At 36.8% G+C, this 22,403-nt stretch overlaps 1 protein-coding gene across 1 annotated transcript; it reads left to right on the top strand.

Moving 5' to 3' along the window:
* Positions 1-8,125: 8,125 nt before the first annotated feature.
* ywhabl (tyrosine 3-monooxygenase/tryptophan 5-monooxygenase activation protein, beta polypeptide like) lies at positions 8,126-21,587 on the top strand. The gene is made up of 6 exons (XM_081388958.1): positions 8,126-8,409; positions 10,376-10,681; positions 15,734-15,857; positions 19,434-19,597; positions 19,727-19,822; positions 20,498-21,587. Exons 2-6 carry the CDS (start codon positions 10,388-10,390, stop codon positions 20,555-20,557), a joined length of 738 nt encoding a protein of 245 aa, XP_081245084.1. The 5' UTR covers positions 8,126-8,409; positions 10,376-10,387; the 3' UTR covers positions 20,558-21,587.
* The last annotated feature ends 816 nt before the right edge of the window (positions 21,588-22,403 follow it).

Below are 22,403 nucleotides of genomic sequence, written 5' to 3'. Positions count from 1 at the left end.
GATCAAAATATTTGTTGTTCTACATTGACTACCATACAATATTTTTCCGAAATAAGGTCCCATGGTGGTCGACCGGAAGGGGAGGGACTTAGGCTCTCTATTGATGTGTAATGTGCCCTTTTTTAGGTGTGCTTGTAAAAAGAGATTTTTTTTTTATTTTTATTTAAAAAATATATTTTTATTGGTTTAATATTAAATGTATTTAATATGGGCATAATGTAGGATACTTGTCAAAAGTTTGGAAACAATACATTTTTTAAATGTTTTTGATAGCAGTCTCATTATGCTCACCAAGGCTACATTATTTAATCAAAAATACAGTAAAAACTGTAATATTGTGAAATATCACAGTTTAAAATCATTTTAATACATTTGAAAAATAATTTTGAAAAACGTATTTCTGTGATGGCAAAGCTGAATTTTCAGCATCATTACTCCAGTCTTCAGTGTCACTTGATTTGTGATTTGGTGCTCAAGAAACATTTATATTATCAATGTTGAAAACCAGGTTTTTCCTGTGAAGGGGGTGGATTGGAATCCACTGCTGCTTCAATGTATATGTAATGAATGAGTGATTATAATTAAGGTATTAATCAATATTTTTCCTTCTAAATATCACGAGTTGAGTGACTTCTCTAGGGTTGTGAGATTTTACTTTGTTATAGAAGTTACCAGTGTGATTATTACTGAAATGTATTCTCTAATGTCTGTATTTGACATCTGAAAACAGTAACTGCTGTTTATTTAGCCCGGCTTCCAGAAATGAAATAGGGACTTGTTTTGTGTTTGAGAAAGGTCTAGAGGTCATTGAAGCCAATAGTCTAAGGGACCATTTCTTTGTTAAAGCCTTACATTCCAGTTAGACTAAAGTGTTGCTCTCCTTGAGAGAAAGAATATTATCTTGATGTTTTGAGAGGACTCTCCTGTTTAGAGCCAAGCCAAATTCAACCTTGGAAAAGCTGTGTGTCGTTGTGTGTGTTAGTCTTCTTGGTTACAGGTTAAGGAGTTTTGTCCTTGCTTCATCTATGATTCATCCATCTTCTACCGCTTATCCGGGGCCGGGTCGCGGGGGCAGCAGTCTAAGCAGGGATGCCCAGACTTCCCTCTCCCTAGACACTTCCTCCAGCTCTTCCGGGGGGACACCGAGGCGTTCCCAGGCCAGCCGGGAGACATAGTCTCTCCAGCGTGTCCTAGGTCTTCCCCGGGGTCTCCTCCCGGTGGGACATGCCCGGAACACCTTCCCGGGAAGGCGTCCAGGAGGCATCCGGAAAAGATGCCCGAGCCACCTCAACTGACCCCTCTCGATGTGGAGGAGCAGCGGCTCTAATCTGAGCTCCTCCCGAGTGACCGGCATCTATGGCATCTATGATTTATGTAATCAATTTATTTTCTTTTTCTATAATGATCAATGACATTTTTTGCTAATATTCGCTTATTTTGCTTGTGAATATATCTGGCAACATGCTGATAACACACGTTTCTGTAAAACTCACCCTCTCTAGTGCTCTTTATTTTAAAATGTACTTACTTTATTCTAAAAATCTTTACTTAATTACCACAGTTGACCCAGATGTGTTTTCTTCATTAACATGTACTTTGTGCTCCCTTTCTTCTTTAGGACAGCTGATATATGAGCCCAGGGAGGCTTGCATAATAATAAGCCAATAGATGGCGTGATATATTACACAAAATTATGCAGTTCGTTTATTCGTGTTTATTGACACAAAGATCCAGTCAGGGCGAGTGAATTATGTTCTTCATAAAAGGACATTGGCGAAGCAATAATGTGCACTTTATCTATGATTTCAATTGTAGTAGCATGTATAGGTCAGTAGTCGGCACTACACTCTTAGAAAGAATGTGTCAAAAATGACACAACCTGTGTTAAATTTTAACACATCTGTGGGTGAGCTCCAGGACTACTAGATTTGTGTTAATTTCAACTCATTCACTGTGTTAATGAGTTTAACACACTAAATGTGTCAGAAAGGTTAACATAAAAGATGTGTAAACATGTGTAAAATATGTGTAAACATGTGTAACATTACCACATTATGTGCTATCCTTGGCTACACACACTGTGTTAAGAAAGGTATCTAAAATCCAAAATCCTAAACAAAATAAGCATTTGACAAAATAAAGTCTGTGGTTGATTATCTTATTTATTATGACTGACATATCAACAATTAAATTCAATCCAGAATAGAACAATACAATTTAAAGCAGTCAAAAAGGAAATGTCCAACATAGGATAAAACAGTTATTTTCTCAATCTCATTAGGTAACATGACACACTTCCCCACCTTCAAAATAATTTCACTTATTTCCAAAACATTTTTGGCTTGATGTACATTGGTGGCCAAGTTTAGAAAATATTAAGCATTTTAATGTTTTTGAAAGAAATCTCTTATGCTCACCAAATATTTTATTTGATACAAAAGTACAGTAAAAACAGTAAATATTGTGAAATATTATTACAATGTAAAACAGCTGTTTTCTATTTGAATATATTTAAAAAATATTTTATTCATGTGATCAAAGCTGAATTTTCAGCATCATTACTCCAAGTTTTCAGTGTCACATGATCCTTCAGAAATCACTCTTATACGATGATTTGATGCTCAAGAAACAGTTCTCATTATTAGTATCAATGTCTGGACCACCCAAGAGGACGTTTGACTGACATGTAACGCAACCAATCACAGTTCGTTTTGTTCTGCGTCATGTTTAGGGGCGTGATAATATATGATGTTGATGTCCCTACAATAACAGACTGGCTGCATCTAATAAATTATTCATTCAAGAACGTTAAACAATGGAGCCGCGAACTTCAAGTACTTTTGAAAATCCAGTGTTTAGTTGATCCTGGTAAGCGCTCATTGTCACAGTTGTAAGCACAATAGCATTCTTCTTCCACGAGGGGTTTTGGTGTCACGGCATTTGTTTCCAGGCGAACCGATAAAGAACACGACACTCACATCTCCCGAACATCCTGTAGAATTCAACCAATCAGATCGCGACTTTGAAACTCCTGAAGTGTTTCCAGAAAAGTGTGACATATGCATCAGTCCCCTGTTTCCTGGATGCAAACGTGTCCACCAACACAAATGTGCTCAGTTCTTCTTCAGAGAAGATCGCAGTTCCAACACTATATAAAAATATAATAGGGAGAGAGAGAGAGGAGAAAATTAAACAAGCATCAAATTGTTTTTAATCTCCATCATACTATAATTCAGAATATATATATTTGTAAGTAACACCCTTTTGTCAGCACATTCAAACATTTCAGTTGAACTGTAAACTAAATTATGCCAGATTAAATTTTAATACTTACATTTCCTTAATTCTCTCCAAAAATGCTGAGATTCGTAGGCTTAACTGTAATCAGGGATTTAGGCTAGCCAATTTCAACTTGTTTGCAGTGAAGGGACAGCTGTTTGAGACAAATACACAGTAAGATACATGATGCAAGAAATCCCCATGTGATGATCTTTTTCTTTCCCTCGGTAGTTAACCTACCTGTGCGCTGATAGGCTATGCTTATTAGGCACCTTCCTGGTCAGGTCGGACTCCTTGGCCTAATAATAGATCAAAAGAATGCAAAAATAAAAACTTAAGCTGTTTAGAATGCTTGATTTGATATGAATGAATGATTTAGTGAATTTTACTGCAATGCTTACCTGAATAAATTAAATCTGGTGAGACTGAACACGGTGGTCGGTGGAAAATGGTCCATCTTCTGATTGGTTCATTTGCTGTGTAATAAATAATAGACATAATGCAAAGGTCACTTATTTTATATAAAGTTAGCACATGTAACGTTATTGTATGCTAACAGTTAACGTTACCTAGCCTGCACATCACTCAAGAGCACTTATGACATATTGCTAATCATTTCAGCAAACTTTCAAATCCACTACTACGATTACATATTATACGTAACGTTAATCAAATTAATAAAGAGTAGACGATTTTAAAAACACCCTTACAAATAACATTTTGTGTATTGTAAATCGAGTAGCACTGTAAGTTACAATCTAGGTGCGGTCACGTTTAGCTACCATTGCTTGGCGAAATTTTGCGTGTAAAATCCATTAATAAAGGTCTCTTCATTATCTGGAATTTCGTGTGAAAGTGGAAAAAAAATATGCCGATTTTGAATCGGGGTTTCCACGCAAATTCGCAGCATTGGTCAACATAAAGCTACTTGGTTTAGCCGTTCTTCACCTAACTTTAACTGCTAACGTTACGCTATTGACAAAAGTCGAGTTTTTTGCCCGCAAAATCTCGTCGTAACCTAGCTTTTAAGCCAGTATTAAAATAACAGTAACAGGAAATATTGTTTTTGAAAATGAACATGAGTAAAAAAAATAATTCAAGTACAGCTTACCTCATGACTTTGAGCATCACCGGCGTGATTCGGCGCGAATCATCTCCTCCCTGGTAAAGAGGTGGTTTTCACGAACAGTTTTGACGCGAGGGGTAGTCGATAACGAAGTGATAAGGTACATGTTTTATTTTCAACAATATAGTAAAAACAAAATAGTTGCTGTCGTTAACAGACTTTTATCTACTAACGTTAACGTTACTGAACTGCAACTGACTGGAACTGGATTATGTTCACTCAAAAGTCACCTTATTGGTTGGTTCAGTTTGACTAGCTAATTTAAATAACGGTCGCGTTATAAAAATTAACACATTAAAATGTGTAAGCACATCAGTCTACTCATAATGTGTTAAATGCTTTGAGTAAATACCCAAGTTGTGTAAACTTTAAACTACACATGGATATGTGTAAAATAGATTATTTTTTTATACACAGTTTTAGTTAATATTGACACAAAATGTGTAAATTAGAGTGTTACACATAATTTGTGTAATTTTTCTACACATTCCTTCTAAGAGTGTATTAGACCTGCCCAATTCGCTTAAAATAGCTTACATACATGCATAACCTTTTATAACTATCCCTTAACAGGTTTACAGCAATATTCATGGAATGTCAGGTTATGACAGAACCTCTAAAGCAGATTCTGTCTGTTTGAAAAGAGATACAAAATAATTTGGAAAGCAGTTCTTTCCATGTGTGGATCCTGAGGAAACTGCACAGTCAGTCTGACCAGTTAACAGTGCACAAGCAGTGCTTTATTTATCCTAGAAATGCATATTTGCATGCTTATATGGAGCATGTAAAATGATTAATGAATAATGAATAAATTATTCATTTTCATTCTGTTCTAAATAAGTAGCCTAAGTGATGTCATTCATGCTGTCTATACAGAGTAGTCGTTGAATTTAAGCATGAAAATGTTGCAAAACGTCATTGTTGATAAAATAGACATTGGCCAGTAAGTTCGGCTGGTTTAGTAATCCTAGTAAAGGAATATGGAATGATGAATTTCTTTGAACCAATACACCACATTCTTTTATTGATTTCAGAAGCCTCTTTGCCTGATGGTGCCATTTAGCAACATGATGGAACTGCTTTAAATATGCAGTAATACTTATTTTCATACAGAAAGACAAATAAATGCCCATTATTTTTCAATTTCAATAGGTTAAAATGTATGTGTAAGTAAAAGTGTACAGTTTAGGTTCTATAACTAGTCACCATTTTTTAATCCTTGTAAATTTCAGACAGTTCACTAGTCCTGCAGTGTAACAAATAAATAAAAAAGTGCAAATATTGAATGTAGTCATTTAGTTAATAAGAAGTCTGATCTAACAGCATGCATAATAATTCTAAAAAACTATTTTCATTTTTTTAAATTAATTTTAGATTAAATATAGCATGTCACAATTAATATGAGGTTATAGGCTATATAAAGATTTTAGATGAAGTGTAGCAAATCACACTTTTATGTCAACTACCCAAAGCATTTACATTGGACAGTGACTGAGATGTCTGTTGCAGAGACAATAATAACATGATTCTTTATTGTTTGGTACGTTTTAATTAAATAATAAAAAAAAAAATGTCATAAACTGGTTTGGAGAAATAATTTGGTTGTTTTGCCTTAGCCTGAAAACCCTCAAATAGCTGACTGACCTCTTTACCGCAGCAAAAGAAAAGATAAGATCTCGCCAGTTGTGAATCCTATAACATGCAAAGCAGCAAACTTAAATGTTTTGTTCTGTGGTGTCAGCCAGGTGCCTTTGTATTCCTGTCATCAAAATGCAGTATCTAGAGATCTAGGTTGCACCTTAGTCCTCTTGGTTTGTTATCTGGTGTGGTCAAACTTACAGGTAAAATTCATCTTTAAAATGACACATTATATGTTTAAATCTAAGAAAGATCTTTGGTTACAGTTTACTTAAATACTTAAATGTTTTGTTCTGTGGTGTCAAGTGCCTTTGTATTCCTGTCATCGAGATGTTATATATCATGAGCATATAATACTTTTAAGTGTTTGATAATGGCAAGTAGCAGGGAGATGAGCCTATTCTTCTTGGAAAAGACATCTGCACACCCTTTCCAAAGACTTTGGCATTTTGTCTGACTCACTAACATTGTTCTCTGCATAGTTTTCTCTTTTTAGTGCGCTGACATAACCACACAGGAGTGTACGAACCATAGCATCAAACAAAGCCACAGCTTACCTAAGTGAGTGACAGTCGCGTTATTTTGAACTGTCATGCTCTGAGTGCTGTACTGGGTGTGACTTTAAGTAAACTGAAAAACCTGCCCTACTTGTCACACAACAAAATCTGTAATCACTGTTCACATTCGAGTGAAACTGCTGTTGCATTTACAGTAGCACACATGCATACACTGGTTGCACAATTGCTTCGCTCTCACCGTGGACTTAACTTGCACCAATAATACAGAATTTTGCCCTGAAATAGGTTACTGAATGCATATCTGATGGGAGGACATGTGACAATGTAGAAAATAGACTCATTCCCAATGGAAACAAACTGGAGTGGTGCAAAAATAGCTCCTCTTCTACCAAGCAAGCTGTGTATGACCTGTGTTCTAATTTTGCTTGTGATAGGCTCCACACAGTCCCGATTTCATGTTTTTCCACAAGAAAATAAATTCAATTCAACTGCCTAGTTGCAAATACAGATATATGCATAGTTCAGTTAATGCCACAACACAAAATTATAAAGTATGTATGAAACGGAAGTTGCATTAGCATTTTTCCCCCAATTGTGACATTTATCTGAGTGAAATTGCTTCTCAAGCGAAAAAAAAGGGAGGATTTTTTAAATATTCTCTCTACATTTTTATTAACACAACTTAAAGGGATTGTTCACCCAAAAATGAACATTCTGCTGTCATTTACTCACCTTCAACTGTATGAATTTCTTTGTTATGTGGAACCAACCAAACATATGTCTGCAACCAAACAGTTGTGGCGCATCATTGACTTCCATAGCATTTTTTAGTAATATTCCAAAATATGTAAGTCAGTTGTGCCCCCACAACTGTTTGGTATAGCCTACCGACATTCTTCAAAATGTCGGTTACACTTTACAATGAGGTTCATTAGTTAACATTAGTTAATGCATTAACTAACATGAACAAACAATGAGCAATACATTTGTTACTGTATTTATTAATCTTTGCTAATGTTAGTTAATAAAAATACAGCAGTTCATTATGTTCATGTTAGTTCATGGTGCATTCATTAATGTTAACAGATACAAACTTTGATTTTAATAATGTATTAGTAAATATTGAAATTCATATTAACTAAGATTAATAAATTCTGCTGAAGTGCAGTTCATTATTAGTTCATGTTAACTAAGGTATTAACTAATGTTACCAAAATATCTTCTTTTGTGTTCAGCAAACGAAAGAAATTCATTCAGGTTTGCAACAACCTGCGGGTCAGTAAATGACAACATTTTTATTTTTGGGTGAACCATCCCTTTAAAGCACTGAATTATGAGAGTGCTCTCATTACACAAAATGGCAGATGCAAAGCAACGATCATATTTGCCATTCATAAGCCATCCAACCATCTTATTCAAGTGCACACTTGTACGGGTTAAAACTGTCACATCGCGATAGAACGCCGCTAGAATAATATATTTTACGTTCTTTTGGGAGTTACACGTCACATTATAATCACGGAACATAACCTAGACTGACGGACCTTGGGTGGTATAATTGATAGAAAGGGAAAAGCTGAGGACATGTGATGAGGCGAGGGAAGGAAAAGTGGAGGGAAAATGGTGCACCACAGAATCACGAACTGGCTCTCGTGCAATCACAGACAACTTGAAGTCAGCCGTCGCCTTGGTTACCTTTGACGTCACATGGCCCAGCCTTGTCTCGGCTCCTGGGGCTGGTCTGATTGGAGGGAAACCCCGTGGATTAGCCCGAGCGCCCGTGAGAATCAGCTGTGAGCCGCGGTTAGCTTAGCTCCGACAGGACCATCGTTATTCCCCGACACTCAGGTAAGAGAATATGCTAGATCGGCATAAATGCCAGGCATGTTAGGTCTGGTTTTATTGTTTTATTATTCGCGATGAGAAATTACATTTAAATGGCGATGGACGATGCAATACACCGGACTGAGTAGCTTAGGATGCTAACGTGCTGAAAATGAACAATAAGCCTTTGCTTGGCAGATCTAGGCCGCCCCTTTTTGTTTCTTCCTCTTGGTGTGGTCGAGCTTACAGTTACAATTCATCGCTAAAATCACACGTTTTATGTTTTATATCCTAATGCGATCATCAGTAACAGTTTTCTTTGTGCGTCCTTGTGTAAAATACTGTTTCGGTGCATTTTTGATGCTGAAACAAGCCGAAGCCTTTCACGTGTCTGAGATATCTAACGTTATACTGACACTATTAATTCAGTCGGCTGTACTTGGTCCTGTCATGTTAACACATGTAATGGTATTCAAAAAGTATACTGATTTATCTTCGACTATTTCGGGTAATTTGGTTGATAATATCAGGCGAGCTTTCTTAGCATGCATTGGTAATCGAGAGACCCGCCTGACAAACAGCGCCGTCCATTTGCTTTATCAGTCTTACCTCCATATATAGATTGTTTAAATCATTAAAACGCATTGGCTGTTTCTTGACATTAGAAATAGTAGCGGGTTTCTGCTGTGAGTTTAGTCGGCCGTGGAAATGGGCAGGGCAGATCAGACTTGCCTTCTTCATATGGCTTAGCCAACAAGCTAGCTTGGTTTTATCATGGAGGCAGCGATAAATGATGTTACTATGACACATTAGCTTGATACATTTGCCATACTGGGCACTTGAATGGGGAATTGGTGTTGCTTGTGTGCATTTCACAATGATAGACGTAATAAAGTCGCGAACCTCTAGTATGGTGTTGCTGGTAACGTAAAGCTTTGTGTAGTCAGCGACGTATATTTCGGTCCTTCGCAACTTCGAAAGGGATAGTTAACCCTAAATTGTCATTATACATTTAACTTTGTTTCAAAACTGTTTCCTTTTCTTTTCGTGGAACATTAGTCAGAATGTGACGGAATGACAGCTTCAGTCGCCATTGACGAACATCGCATGGGGCTGTCTTCCTGCCAAGCATCTCTTTTCTGTGTTTCAGGGAATAATGGAAGTCGTATGGGTTTGGCACGGTATGATGTGTAGTAAATGATGACAGAATATTCATGTTTTGGGGGTGATTTTTATCCCTTTAAGACACGATATGTAAAGCGCATGAATGGGTAACTATGGGAACTGGGCGTGGTTGTCGAGATCAGCACATCCGCATATTTCTTCGCAGTGTAATGCGACCCCGGAGGGCAAATACTTATGGCCTAACTTTTTTTTAAAGCTGTGTACAAGAATGGCACTTATTTGTCTTTGGATGTTAGCTAAATGCTTTGTGGTTAAAGTCTAAAAGCTACAAATGTATTGTAGATTTGACATGTTGTATAATGAATGAAACGTATTGTGTTATACAACATCAGCAATTGATTAAATACATGCAGGCACGGTCAGTAGTAGCATCAGCAGCCTTTGGGTATCCTGTGTTGCCTGTGCCAAACTAATTGATTCACACTGCTGTTGATTTTTTCAGCACTTCCGCAAGGGTGATACTAGTCCACTTGTCCAGATTATTTAGTTTCTATTTTCAGTGGATTTAGCGTCTAACCAATAATCGGTCGGAGGACACCACTTAAACATCCAAAAGAAGGCTAATCAAGCAAAGAGATGAAATATTACAGTGCATAGATTAATGTTCTTTTGGATTATTCTTATTGATTATTATTAAGATGTTTAAGTTAATTTAGTACAGAATAATTGATTTAGTTAAAAGCAACATTTAGTCACATGTCTCTCTTGATTTTGTGTAACACTAAACCTTTGGGGTGGAGTTGTAATTAACCTAAAATAATTCAGATTGGGTGTCTGATTGAACTCTGTAACTATTTCTCTTCAGCACTGAGCAGCCATGGACAAGAGCGAGCTAGTGCAAAAAGCCAAGCTGGCCGAGCAGGCAGAGCGATATGATGACATGGCAGCCGCTATGAAGGCTGTCACTGAGGGTGACATTGAACTGTCCAACGAGGAACGCAACCTGCTATCGGTGGCTTACAAGAATGTGGTGGGTGCCCGCCGTTCCTCCTGGAGGGTGGTCTCCAGTATCGAGCAGAAGACGGAGGGCAGCGATAAAAAGCAGCAAATGGTCAAGGAATATCGGGAAAAGATCGAGAAGGAGTTGAAGGAGATCTGCAATGACGTACTGGTAAGAATCTTACAACTGGGATAATCCCAATCTTTTGGATTGCATATCTTGCATTCTAACCCAGGGATACACACTATACACGCCTTTGCTCTTGTCCCCATTTCTTTATTCCAAGTAAGTGTTGGTGGGTAATATAGGTTGATAATCCTGCTTGTGTTAATTACTCATCATGAGCAAGGCCCTATTTCAGCCAAGCCTATTAGTCCAGGCCTGATCTCATTTGTTCTAGCGCATGCACAGGTGTCCTTTCCCTGGGATAGTTATTGTAGCCCTCCTTGGATGATGACAGATTTAAGGGGTCAGAGTCTATTTAACCTCAGTTTCAGTCTTCAGCCTGTAGTTTAATATAAATTTGACTCTACAGAATTAACATTGCATGAGGTTCCTGTATCCTTGCTTTACGTTGTGCGGAATGTATTTCAGTTTTAGTTTTACTTAAAAACAACACTTTTTTTTATCCGAAATGTATCCTTGTGTCATTTAAGAAAAAGTAACAGTCAAAAAAAGCTAGTGCGTTTTCCTTGATACAGGCTCTAGCTGGTCCAATGCCTGTAAACCTGTATACTTTTAATTGGATGTCCTTCACAGATAGCGAGCTCACAAAAAAGCTGTAATATTAGAATTTTGGGTGAAATGTTTCTCTAAATTTTGTCATTATGAATCCTTGTTGATAGTCCATTTTCTGTAATGCAATGGATTTCAGAGTAAAACACTTATGTTCAATGTGAACAAAATGTATATTATTGTACTTTTCATTATATGAAAAGTTGTAATTTTCATCCCAAAATGGAGCCTGAATTGAGTAGTGAAGTGGCTAAATATCTATTGGTCAGTGGGTTAACTTTAATAAATAGCCCACATATATCCTAAGTGATGAAAGTCGTTTCAGAGAGGTATTAACTAGTTATTACATTTTGAAGAATTTACATACGGATATGGTTCAATTCAAGAAAACAGCTTAGTAAAACTAAAAGATTACTAATAAATAATACATTAAAATATAAATGCCAAAAAAAGGTTAGTAAAACAATAGTAACTAATAGCCTATATATATTTATAGCTCTTCTGTTTTTTTTGGCAGTAGTACCAATTGAACCAGTGACAAAGCAGTGAGTTGTGAAAGAATTTGTTACTAGTACATTACAGAAGACATACTTTTAAAGTCCACTTCAGCTCAGTAAGCCATACGACAAGTCCCCTGAGTAACATACTAATTCTAAGGATTCGGCCAAAGTTAGAGAGGCAGCTAATTTACTTTAGCAGCTGCTTGGGTGGGAGAGACGAGGCTATGTAATGAGATGTGGGAAGTGAAGAGGCCTCCAGAGAACATGAGGATGGCTGAACTCTGCAGTGTGGCTGTGGACCAAACATGGGCACAGTGGATGCTTGACTACAGCTGCTTGTAGATGGACTTTTTGTTCGGACAATATTTGTTTTCTTAATCTTTCTTCATCACCAGTTCTTGGTGAAGATGAGAGAAAATCAAAGGAGAATAAGGGTTTTGGCCAAGCTACCTTATGTGTTTGAGCTGAAGAGAGAGAATGAATTAACTTTGTGTGGACATAGCTTGAAAGTGGCTGAAGGCCACAGGGCTCTGTGTTACCATACAGGTTGAGTCACCTCTAATCCCATAATGACAGCAGCTGAGCTCTTGTTTTTGGGCCACTGACCCGTAGCTCTCCACGTTACAGCCAAATGGACTTTACCTTCACTGTTTTTGCATTTAGGAGAAAGAAACCGAGACTATGATGTCATGTGAATTCCTGCGTATTATGTAACCTAATGTTGCATTTAGTTCTTTAAAGTCCTTACATCATGTCCTCCTAACCAAGCATGATGGGACAAGATTTAAGTGCCAAATGGTGTTGTTTTTTTTTCACGCTAAAAGCATGCAAAAATACAATGCAAAGCCAATCAGAAAAGTACATGAACGTGTACCTCTGTTTCACACCACATGACTTCTTCCATGAGTTTTCTCAAGATGACCATTTTTATGTGGAATGAGGAATTTGTTATATAATGTTCAATGTTTCTGAATATACTCATTCAGTCCTTTGTTTCCATGTTTAATATAGGCTACTTTTTGATCCAGTAGAAACGAAGTGACCGACAAAATGTAGTCTCTTTGTGTCGCACATCAATTCACGTAATTCAGCTGAACGTGCGACCATAGTTGGCTAACGATGCTTTTGGGAAAACGCACTCCTGATTAGGACTCCTGAATCCATCTTGAGCATTTCAGAGAAGTTGCTATTGCATGTGCAGATGTAATGAGTAGAGGTATACCGATTGATAGGTTTTGCCGATTAATTGGCACCGATAACCAATTGCTGGAACAATTAGTTATCGGCAAAAATCCATGCCCATAGTTTCTGTTGGACTGGTCGAGAAGGGTCCACTGTCATTATACAGTACGAGAGCCGTTTCTACAGGTGAGTTTGAGTTTGTTTTAAAGATGGCCATCATTAAGCATGACTGTTTAGATTTGTATGAACTGGTAAACCTTTACAATAAGAGTCCATTTGTATCATTAAAAGTTTTTTTTGTAATAAAGTTCAACACTATTTTATTTGCAATGTAATGTTTGTTTTCATATAGTATCCATTTTAAAAACTATCAGTCGATTATCGTTATCGGTAGGGATGCACTGTTTCAGAGCCGAAATAAAAAAATCTGCGCGCGCAGTGATGGCGCCTAGACTAGAGTGATAATGAAACCTGAGCTTTGAACACTGCGTTGCGGGGCGCAGTTTATTTTTGGCTCATATTTTCGGCCATTTTCATGCAATTTTTGGCAGCCCAAATTTCTGTGGGTACCTAGTTATCTTTAAAATCCACTACCTGTCGACCTCTAGTTATGAGGGCTAAATTGTTAAAATTGTTTAATTATTACTCTTCAGCTAGAGCTACACAATTAATCAAAATAAAACCAAAATCACAATATGGCTTAGAGTGATTACCAAGTCGTGAAGTCTTCTATTTAATTTAGTATATGCGCTGCATGTTTCAGAGTGAAGCGCGGCACTGTGTTCTTACTTGCGAGCAGCTCATGATCTGCCAGTGTTTGCAGCATCTCAGAGCGGCTTGGTTCGCAGGAAATGCTGCTTTACAGAAACTCCATCATTTTTAGCCAGCTGAAGACGCTAGGCGCTTGAGTGTTTTGGCAGCGCAAAGCTTTTTTTCAGTTGAGACGCTTTGCATGCTATGATACGGAATATCCACGGAAGTGTTACTAGTATCTCATTTCACAGATAGTTTGTTTCTGTATTGTTTCTATATAAAAATGTTGATACAATGTAAAGTATTTGCTCTGGCTTTTGTTTTAAATTATTTAGTTCAGTTATTATGCTTGTTGTCACCTGACATTGTACAAGCAGAATGTGGCGGTTGGTTGATGTGGTATTTGTCCCGCCCCTCCTCCACTCTGATTGGACGGCTGGGTAAAAACTGACCTTGATGAGTGCTGAGTTTTACCAAATTAGTTGAACATTCTTCAACTTTTGACTACCATTAAAACCCCCCTGTCTCAGCGCTTCATCGTGATATAGACGCTCAGCACCTTGTTAGGCTCCTGCTGTTTTTAAAAACGCGGCGCTCCCATTGAATACAATTGGAAAAGAAACTGTTCTGTTGCATTTTGTGTAGTACATTAAGAAATTATTTGCTCCTGTCTGACATAGTTTAGGTGCAGTTACATTTATCATTGTTCAGCGAAATTTAAGTGGGCGAACTCCGGTCAGTTCAATAGGAATCCATGCAATTGGGAATTTCGACTGTGAAATTTTTCCACTTGCAGATTTCTCAACATGAGACACGGGACAACATGCGGATTCAGAAAGCTACTTGGTTAAGTGACTTCTGTGTGAGCTGTGCTTTATACATCACTACTCTATTGACAGTGGACCCTTTTGCCCTCGAAATTTTGCAGAAATGACGCCAATGTGAGCACACCTTCAAAAGATTTACATTTGTGTCATATAATATGGTGGAGGATGTGAGTGGCAGTTGGAAGACTAATCACTTCATCACTGTTTAGTGTCTACACATCAAATAAAAAAATGAAACCGCTCTCTTGACACAAGCCACTGTGATCTCCCATCCTTATGTCTCGGCTTGAAAAAGATTATGGGTTAGTGGTTATTCAAACCCTCAACTGGGTATGTGTCAGGATAAAGAGCTACATAATACAACGATGCTATACATTGCTCCCCACCATTGAAAGCACAAGTAGGTCATTGGTTCATCAGTGACATGTGACTTAACAAGGTTAAATGATTAATTTGAGTTGGAATGTCTGAACGGATCTTCTGGTTCTTTTGCACCTAAAGAGTCCTGTCGTTTTGACATTTGATGCAAACAAAGTCACAGAACACTGAGATCCTTAACCATATGCCTCTCTGAACAGTATTTATAAGAATGACCTTGACAGAATCAATCGAATCCAATAAGACTCCCTTCATCATTAAGGTGGTTTGTTAGGGCACCATTGGAAAGTTTACGGATTTTATGTATTGCAGTGTTGACCCTGTGGTTCTGTTCAGGGTGGCAACAATCAGGCCAGTCGTGCTGCAAACAAGCCCAGCAAGCTCAATGACCTAGTTCCACAAGCATGGTGTAGTCAATTTTCCCATTCTCCCCTTCCCCCCCTCCCTGCAATAGAAAGTCTCAGAAGCATCTGTGAAACTGCAGTCCTGCCACAAGCCGTCAGGCGTCTGTCACTCCTGATGTCTATCCAAGTTTGTTGTTTTAAAAGGCTTAGAATGCTGATTTTCTAGAAACCACATTGTTGGGACTATATGATAGTTTACTGAAAATGGCAAAATGACACATTTTGCGACGAGAGGGCCTCTGGGCACCTGGGCCTCTTTTTGCAACAGCATGTCGTCAAACGAGTTTTGCAGAACTCTATCTTATCAGTTCATCTCTTTACTACTGTTGACTTTTGTTCTACTCAGGACAACTTCCCCCTTTCCTTCAAACACACTGATAACAGGACTTGAAACCGTTTGACAAACCGCTAATATATTTTTTCTCCTTTGTCTGTGTGTCATAGGTTCTTCTGGACAAGTATCTCATCCCCAAGGCGACCCCAGCTGAAAGTAAAGTCTTCTATCTGAAAATGAAAGGCGATTACTTTCGCTACTTAGCGGAGGTGGCTCTGGGAGAGGAGAAAAACTGTAAGCCATTCTTTTAAGTCTGTCCTTAATTTTGCAAGGATAGTTCACCAAAAATTCATTATTTGCTTACCTAGATTCCATTTCAAATCTTAATGGCTGACTTTTTTCTGTGAACACAAAAGATATCTTGTGAGAGAAAAAAACGTTTTTTTTTTTAGTTTTTTTTTTATCCATACAGTGAAAGTCAATGGGGTCCAGTGGATGTGAACTTAATTGACTTTCGTTGAGTGGGCAAAAACAAATATATTATTTTGTGTCCTTAAATTGTCTTTTAAAATTGAAGTTCTGCAGTGAATTTAGTCTATTTAAATTTACTAGGTGGGAAAGCACCCCTTATATCTTTAAACCCCGTTAACAATGCAAGATTATGTTAGCTAGTTAGTCATACAGGCATTTGAACAAGATGCTGCATGGCTCTCAAAGCTGCGGTAGTGACTAGTCTCCACCACATACCAATGTACATACTAACTTCTGCTAAAAATGTAGCGTTTCCGCAAACTGTTGACACGAAGCCAAGCTGGAGAGGAAGTAAGGGGGTGGAAATCTCTGAAGAGGATCTGTTTTTGGGGGCCATTCATAAACTTTGGCTCCCACAGTGAATAATTCAGTAGTAAATGTAACAAATTTAGCCTCAAAATGAAAGTAAAGTGTTTTACGTTGTTACAAAACATCGTATTTTAATTAAATGCTGTTCTTTTGAACTTTCTTATTATCCATAATTCCTGAAAAAAATGTATCCCATTTTTCACAAAAATATTAAGCATTGCAACTGTTTTCAACGTATTATGTTAAGATAATAATAAGAAATGTTTCTTGAGCACCAAATCAGCATATTAGATTCTGAAGGATCATGTGACTCTAAAATTAAATATATTAGTTATTTTAAATTGTATATATATTTAACAATATTACTATTTTACTGTACTGATCAAATAAATGCAGCCTTGGTTAGAAAAAGAGACTAAAAATGTACTGACCTCAAACTTTTGAATGGTAGTGTAGGTTAATCTTATTGACCCCAATTTTTTTTTATAGTTGTACAGTAATTACCAGACATAGTTATCTTACTATGTTCACAGGCTGGTTCTATTTAGAGGAGATTCTATATAAACCTTAAAATGGTTTGCTCTCCATTGTCTGTCTTGGTAGAGTCAGAAAGGAACAGGCCTGCAGTGTGCATAACAGGAAGACTCTTGCTGCTGCCTTCCTGTGCCAGGAGGTTGACAAACTCTGAGCGTAGGATTCACTTATGGGAAAGAGAGAGAGAGAAAATAAAATGAAAGTAGGGTCTTTAGGTCTACGAGGGAAATGGTTAGCAGTCTGATTTCCTTCCTTCATTGGAACAGGTGCAGACATGTGAATCCACCCACCTTACTGAATGAATGCGAGCCCATGTGTGGGTGGGTGGAGCTCCGGCGCTGCTTCACAGCTTGACACATTCCTGTTCCATCTGAAGAAGGCAAAGGAATATAATTCCCTTTTTTGAATAGGTTGTTTGGAAGTCTCAGTGACACCATCTAATACAGATCCTTAGTACTCATCAATAAAATAAAAAAGTTAACACTAATTAAAAGTTTTGAGTGAGATTAACTGAAAGTTGGCAGAGTGCAAAATTATTTCTGGTATGATTTAAATAAGATAAATAATAAAATAATTTTAAACCGTATCCTTGGTTGGATGATGGGAATACCTAACAAATGACTGTTAGAATATTGCATCTTTTTATTTTTAAATTTTAAAAGTCCTTAGTGCAAGCTTTGTAAAACACTATCCCCCGGTCTAACAGACACGGTTTAAGCTTAGTCCCGGACTAAAATGCATGTTTAAGCTGTTTGAACTAAAAGCAACTTGCACAGACATGTCTTAAAATATGTCAGTGCTATTGTTTTGTCTCAAAATGCATGTTTATTTTTCTAAGGCACGTTTATAAAACTACTTAAATGTCCTAATTGAACTAAAGCCTAATCCTGGGTTAGTCTAAATCCTGTTTGTGAAACCATTCCTACTGTACTTTAATCATAATAACTTCAAAGTTTGTGCTTTAACGCCCCCTAGTGGAAAATGTTAATGTAAAATGTCATTTCACTGGATTAGGGCAGAAAGTGTTGTCTGAACACAGAGTCCTGCTCAGGTGAACTGCTAATATTTGATGAAACGGGTGGAATAATATTTAAAGGAGTTGCGTTTACTCCCGGTCGCAGACTGACACCATTATTAAACAGCGTTGCGACATCCAGTGAGAAGCGGTTCAATTCGACACACCTCTCTGTTACAAACCACAAATCACTCAATGATTTAACTGGTTTAAAATCAGATGAAACAGCCTCAACATCCCCAACACGACTGATAGAAACATTGTGCCATGAACGAAGTTAGAAGACTTTAAATCCCCTAATCTCCACCCTTACAAACATTTACCATGAATGTACTGTAGTAATTTACCATGGTTTGTGCAGAAATTTTTAATATTTATATTGAATACTATGTCATAGTAATTTATATTGCATTAGATTTATTAGGTGGGTAGGAATATATAATTCATTGTGTGTGTAGTTTTTAGCTGTGTATTGGCATTTTTTTATACAGTGGTAGTGAGTGAGTAGCCATGCATTTACCTGTGGTACCAAGTCTCACTGTAAGAATATTTTCATTTAAGCCTATAATAATTATAAATAAAATAATACTTACCAATAGCTATGATCTTGTATAATTCATTTATTTGTACATAGCTGTAAATAAGTTATGTATTATGGTCTTATAAATCTGCCGTACCACATTTCCAAGTAAATACAATACTTTTTTTTTAGGTTTACTTTAGCTTATTTATTGATACTATTATGTTTCAATAAGTAATAAATTATGTTTCAATAAATAAGCTAAACCCACTGGCCCTCCTCAACTTTTCGATTTAATAATCCGGCCCTCGATTGAAGCTAATTGAATAACCCTGCTGTAGGCTATATAATCTATTCACAATTTGAATAAAAAGTTTTATTTTTTGTGCTGCTAATTTCAGGAGAGACAACCACATTTAAATGCAGTTAATCTGCTAAAATATCCCTTATATGACAGGCTCATATGCGTCTGTATAGCCTATTGTGTGATTTGTTCAAAAGTGCCAATATGGGCAGATTGTTCACATGTAGGCCTTGGCAAAAGTTTTGTATTGTTTACACGACGGGTGCATGTGAAGTGCTGCTGTCAGATAACGGGTCGGACGTTCTGTACTGCGAATGCGGGCCGGGTTCATCAAACGGGACTATGAATGAAATACTGTTTTTCTCCTGTTGCAATATAACATTATAAAATTACAATATAATTATTTTGTTACATTTTTCATTTTTACTTTATTCTTTTAGCTATTAATTAAACAATATCACAAACATTAGCCAAAATCAAACATGTATTAAATCTGCATGATTGCAAATGAATTTTTTTTTTAGATACTAACATTGCAGACACAATATTACCAGTTAAGCTGTTTATTCTTTAAGCTTAAACTAATTGTTTTTTTAAATGATCAAATCCTGAATGCATGCAATTACATAAATATATTTTTCCTCTTTGTATCTCCAGCTATCATTGCCAATTCACAGGAGGCCTACAGGGATGCCTTTGAAATCAGCAAGGCAGAGATGCAGCCCACACACCCCATTCGTCTGGGCCTTGCGCTCAATTTCTCCGTATTTTACTACGAGATTCTCAACTCGCCCGAGCAGGCCTGTAAGCTTGCCAAAACGGTAAGGTTAACACCCACACGCATGCAGGCGAATGAGCCAAATATTAGTGTTACCCACAATTATATTATGAATACATAATATACTCGTATGTATTACTCATCTTGTTTCTGGTTGATCTTTTTCTCCTAGGCTTTTGATGAGGCCATTGCAGAGCTCGATTCACTGAATGAAGAATCATACAAAGACAGCACATTGATCATGCAGCTACTGCGGGACAACTTGACAGTGAGTTTTATCTTTAGCAGCAGGTTAAATAAAAAATATTTCATGTTAATTGCGATTTATCATGCAGCCCTTATACATATATTTATATATTTTACAGAAGTAAAATGTGTGTTTAAATATATCAGAGGTTTTATATATATAAAACTTCTGATATATTTATACAGATGATTCAATTCTGTATATATATTATGGCTGCACAATTTTATTTATATATATGTGTGTGTTATGTAAAGTACATATACTTAGCTGCCACAATAATGTAAATGATTAAAATCTTTAAAAAAGCAATTAAATGGCATCAATATTTGCTATTTTATTTTAAAGGGATAGTATAAAAACATTTAATCTACAAAAATGTGAGAACAAGTTTAGCTTAAGACAATAAATAAATGTAAAAAATAATAAATATAATAATCATTAATGACAAAGTACACATTTACTCATTTGTACATATTATACATGTTTGCACTAGATATGAATTTATTATTGTTAAAAGTAGCAAGTTGCTGTCAAATTTATATCATTATTAATTTTATTTTATATCATTCATTTAATATTTTTTTATTGACAACCCAAAGTTTAAGTGTTTTGGCATTCAGCCTTTTTGACATAACACTCTTTATAGAAGCAGGTGTTTAGGTGTTCATGACTAACTAGTCTCCTCTTATTTTTCAGCTGTGGACTTCAGATAACCAGGGCGACGGCGAAGACACCGAGGAGGGCCGGGAAAACTGAGTCTCACTCTGTCCGTCCTTCCCCTGTTATTCACCTGCCATCGTTCCAGCTCACCATCAACACTGAGACCACCTCATCGTCGACTTCTGTCTCTTTTAGTTCTTTTACTCTCGCGCCTTCCTTGCTTTCTTCCTTCCATGTCATTGTGGGGGTTTTTTCTAAGGATTTGTGTAATGGGAGGTGGGTGGGACGGGTTAAATAGGGGGCGGGTGGGCGTCGGGATGCGGTCGGGGCAGGGGGCTGGGAAGGGGATGAGTTTCGTCTGCTGTTAACCTTGTTTTCTCCTTGGTGAGCTCTAGGTTTTCGCATTAGCGTGGAAGAATGTGGGTGAGGGCAAGTTCTCAGCTCATGCAAAGTTGCAAGTCAAACCCTTTTGTTATTCGTATACTGTATGTAAATCTCCGTCAAGGAGTGTGTATTTGTCATGGTCATTATGTACACCTGCAATTTAGCATCTGCATTATAAACAGCCCTTGTCTTCGAGTAGAGGTGGGGATAGCAGTGCTAGTCTTTAGCTAGGAAAGAAGCAACGGCAGCGTCACACGTCAAATAGTGAGCTGCTCGCTCGCGCGTCATGTAAAATGATGGGCAAAAAAAAAAAAAAAGTTACATTCCATTTACTGTCACTTTCAAGTTTCTTATTCCAGGCATTTGGTGCCCGGCAAATGGCATTTACTTATTATTCCCTGTTAATTACGAGGTATAGAGGACCCTAAGAACAAAGAGCACATAAGCTTGATACTGTTACTGTATGACTGGTCAAGCAGCGCAGTAGGAAATACTAGTGTGATTTAAATTTTCCAATAATGGTTTTTGTTTTTTCCTTTTTCCATTCATTTCTTTTGATACTTGCCTAATTTGCATGTGGCTATGAAGTAGTTAATGTGGGGAGGAAAGGGAGTACTGTTGGGCTGGCTAGCTTTGTGTCATGTCTCTGGAATTTTCATACAGAACACCCAAGCATAAATGTTATTTGGAGGGAAAATATGTAATTTCATGTAAGTGGATAAAAAAAAATAATTTAACACAATGTTTTTACTCTGTGGTGTTTTTTTTTTTCTGGCCATATTCTGATTTGTAAAATCGTGTAAATTCAGAGGAATGCATTTTTGGCATGCTAAAATTAAAATTTAACCTAAAAATAATGCAGAAATAATAAGAAATGCAGTTACTTGCCATACTGTTGTTTAGTTTGGGATCCGCAAGATTGTAATTTTAAATAACATTTTAATGCGGCATTGATGCATTAAATTGATCAAAAATGTGTATTTTACTTAAATCCTGGTGGGAAATAACGATGGAAATGATGGTTTCCACAAAAATATAAAGGAGCACAACTATTTCCAACACTGATAATAAGAAGAAATCAGCATATTAGAATCATTTCTGAAAGATCATGTGACACTGAAGACTAGAGTAATGATGCTGAAAATTCATATGCTTTGCATCGCATGAATGAATGGCATTTTAAAAATATATATCGGAATATATTAACACATAAATATATAATAGAAAACTTATTTTAAATTATTATGATGAACAATATTACTGTATTTTTGATCAAATAAATGTGGCTTTCTTGAAAATCTTCTCACCCACCCCAAAGTTTTGAAAGGTATGTGTGCGCATATATAATAAAGTAAGCAAAAGCACCAACAAAAAAAAAGGTGAAACAAGATGCTTTGAGATCATCAGATTTCATTTCCTTTGTCCAAGACAATTCAGAGACCCAAGGCATAAAATATTTGTGCAACAATATATTAGTGTATTGAAACTTGATTCCATTTAGAAAATCTACACCCTCTTAAAAGGAAAATATCAGCAAACAAGTACTCTGTTACACACC

This window comes from Scardinius erythrophthalmus (assembly GCF_964197995.2).
Source record: "Scardinius erythrophthalmus genome assembly, chromosome: 16".
NCBI classification, from domain to species: Eukaryota; Metazoa; Chordata; class Actinopteri; order Cypriniformes; family Leuciscidae; genus Scardinius; species Scardinius erythrophthalmus.
The sequence above is the reverse complement of the archived record's forward strand: the minus strand, read 5'-3'. Positions and strand labels throughout refer to the sequence as shown.

Bases quoted from the DNA above. Each gene is read 5' to 3' on its own strand.
- ywhabl (XM_081388958.1), top strand. From the start codon at position 10,388: ATGGACAAGAGCGAGCTAGTGCAAAAAGCCAAGCTGGCCGAGCAGGCA. The intron at 15,858-19,433 runs GTAAGCCATTCT...TTGTATCTCCAG, and splicing joins TCTGGGAGAGGAGAAAAACT to CTATCATTGCCAATTCACAG. The intron at 19,598-19,726 runs GTAAGGTTAACA...TTTTTCTCCTAG, and splicing joins CCTGTAAGCTTGCCAAAACG to GCTTTTGATGAGGCCATTGC.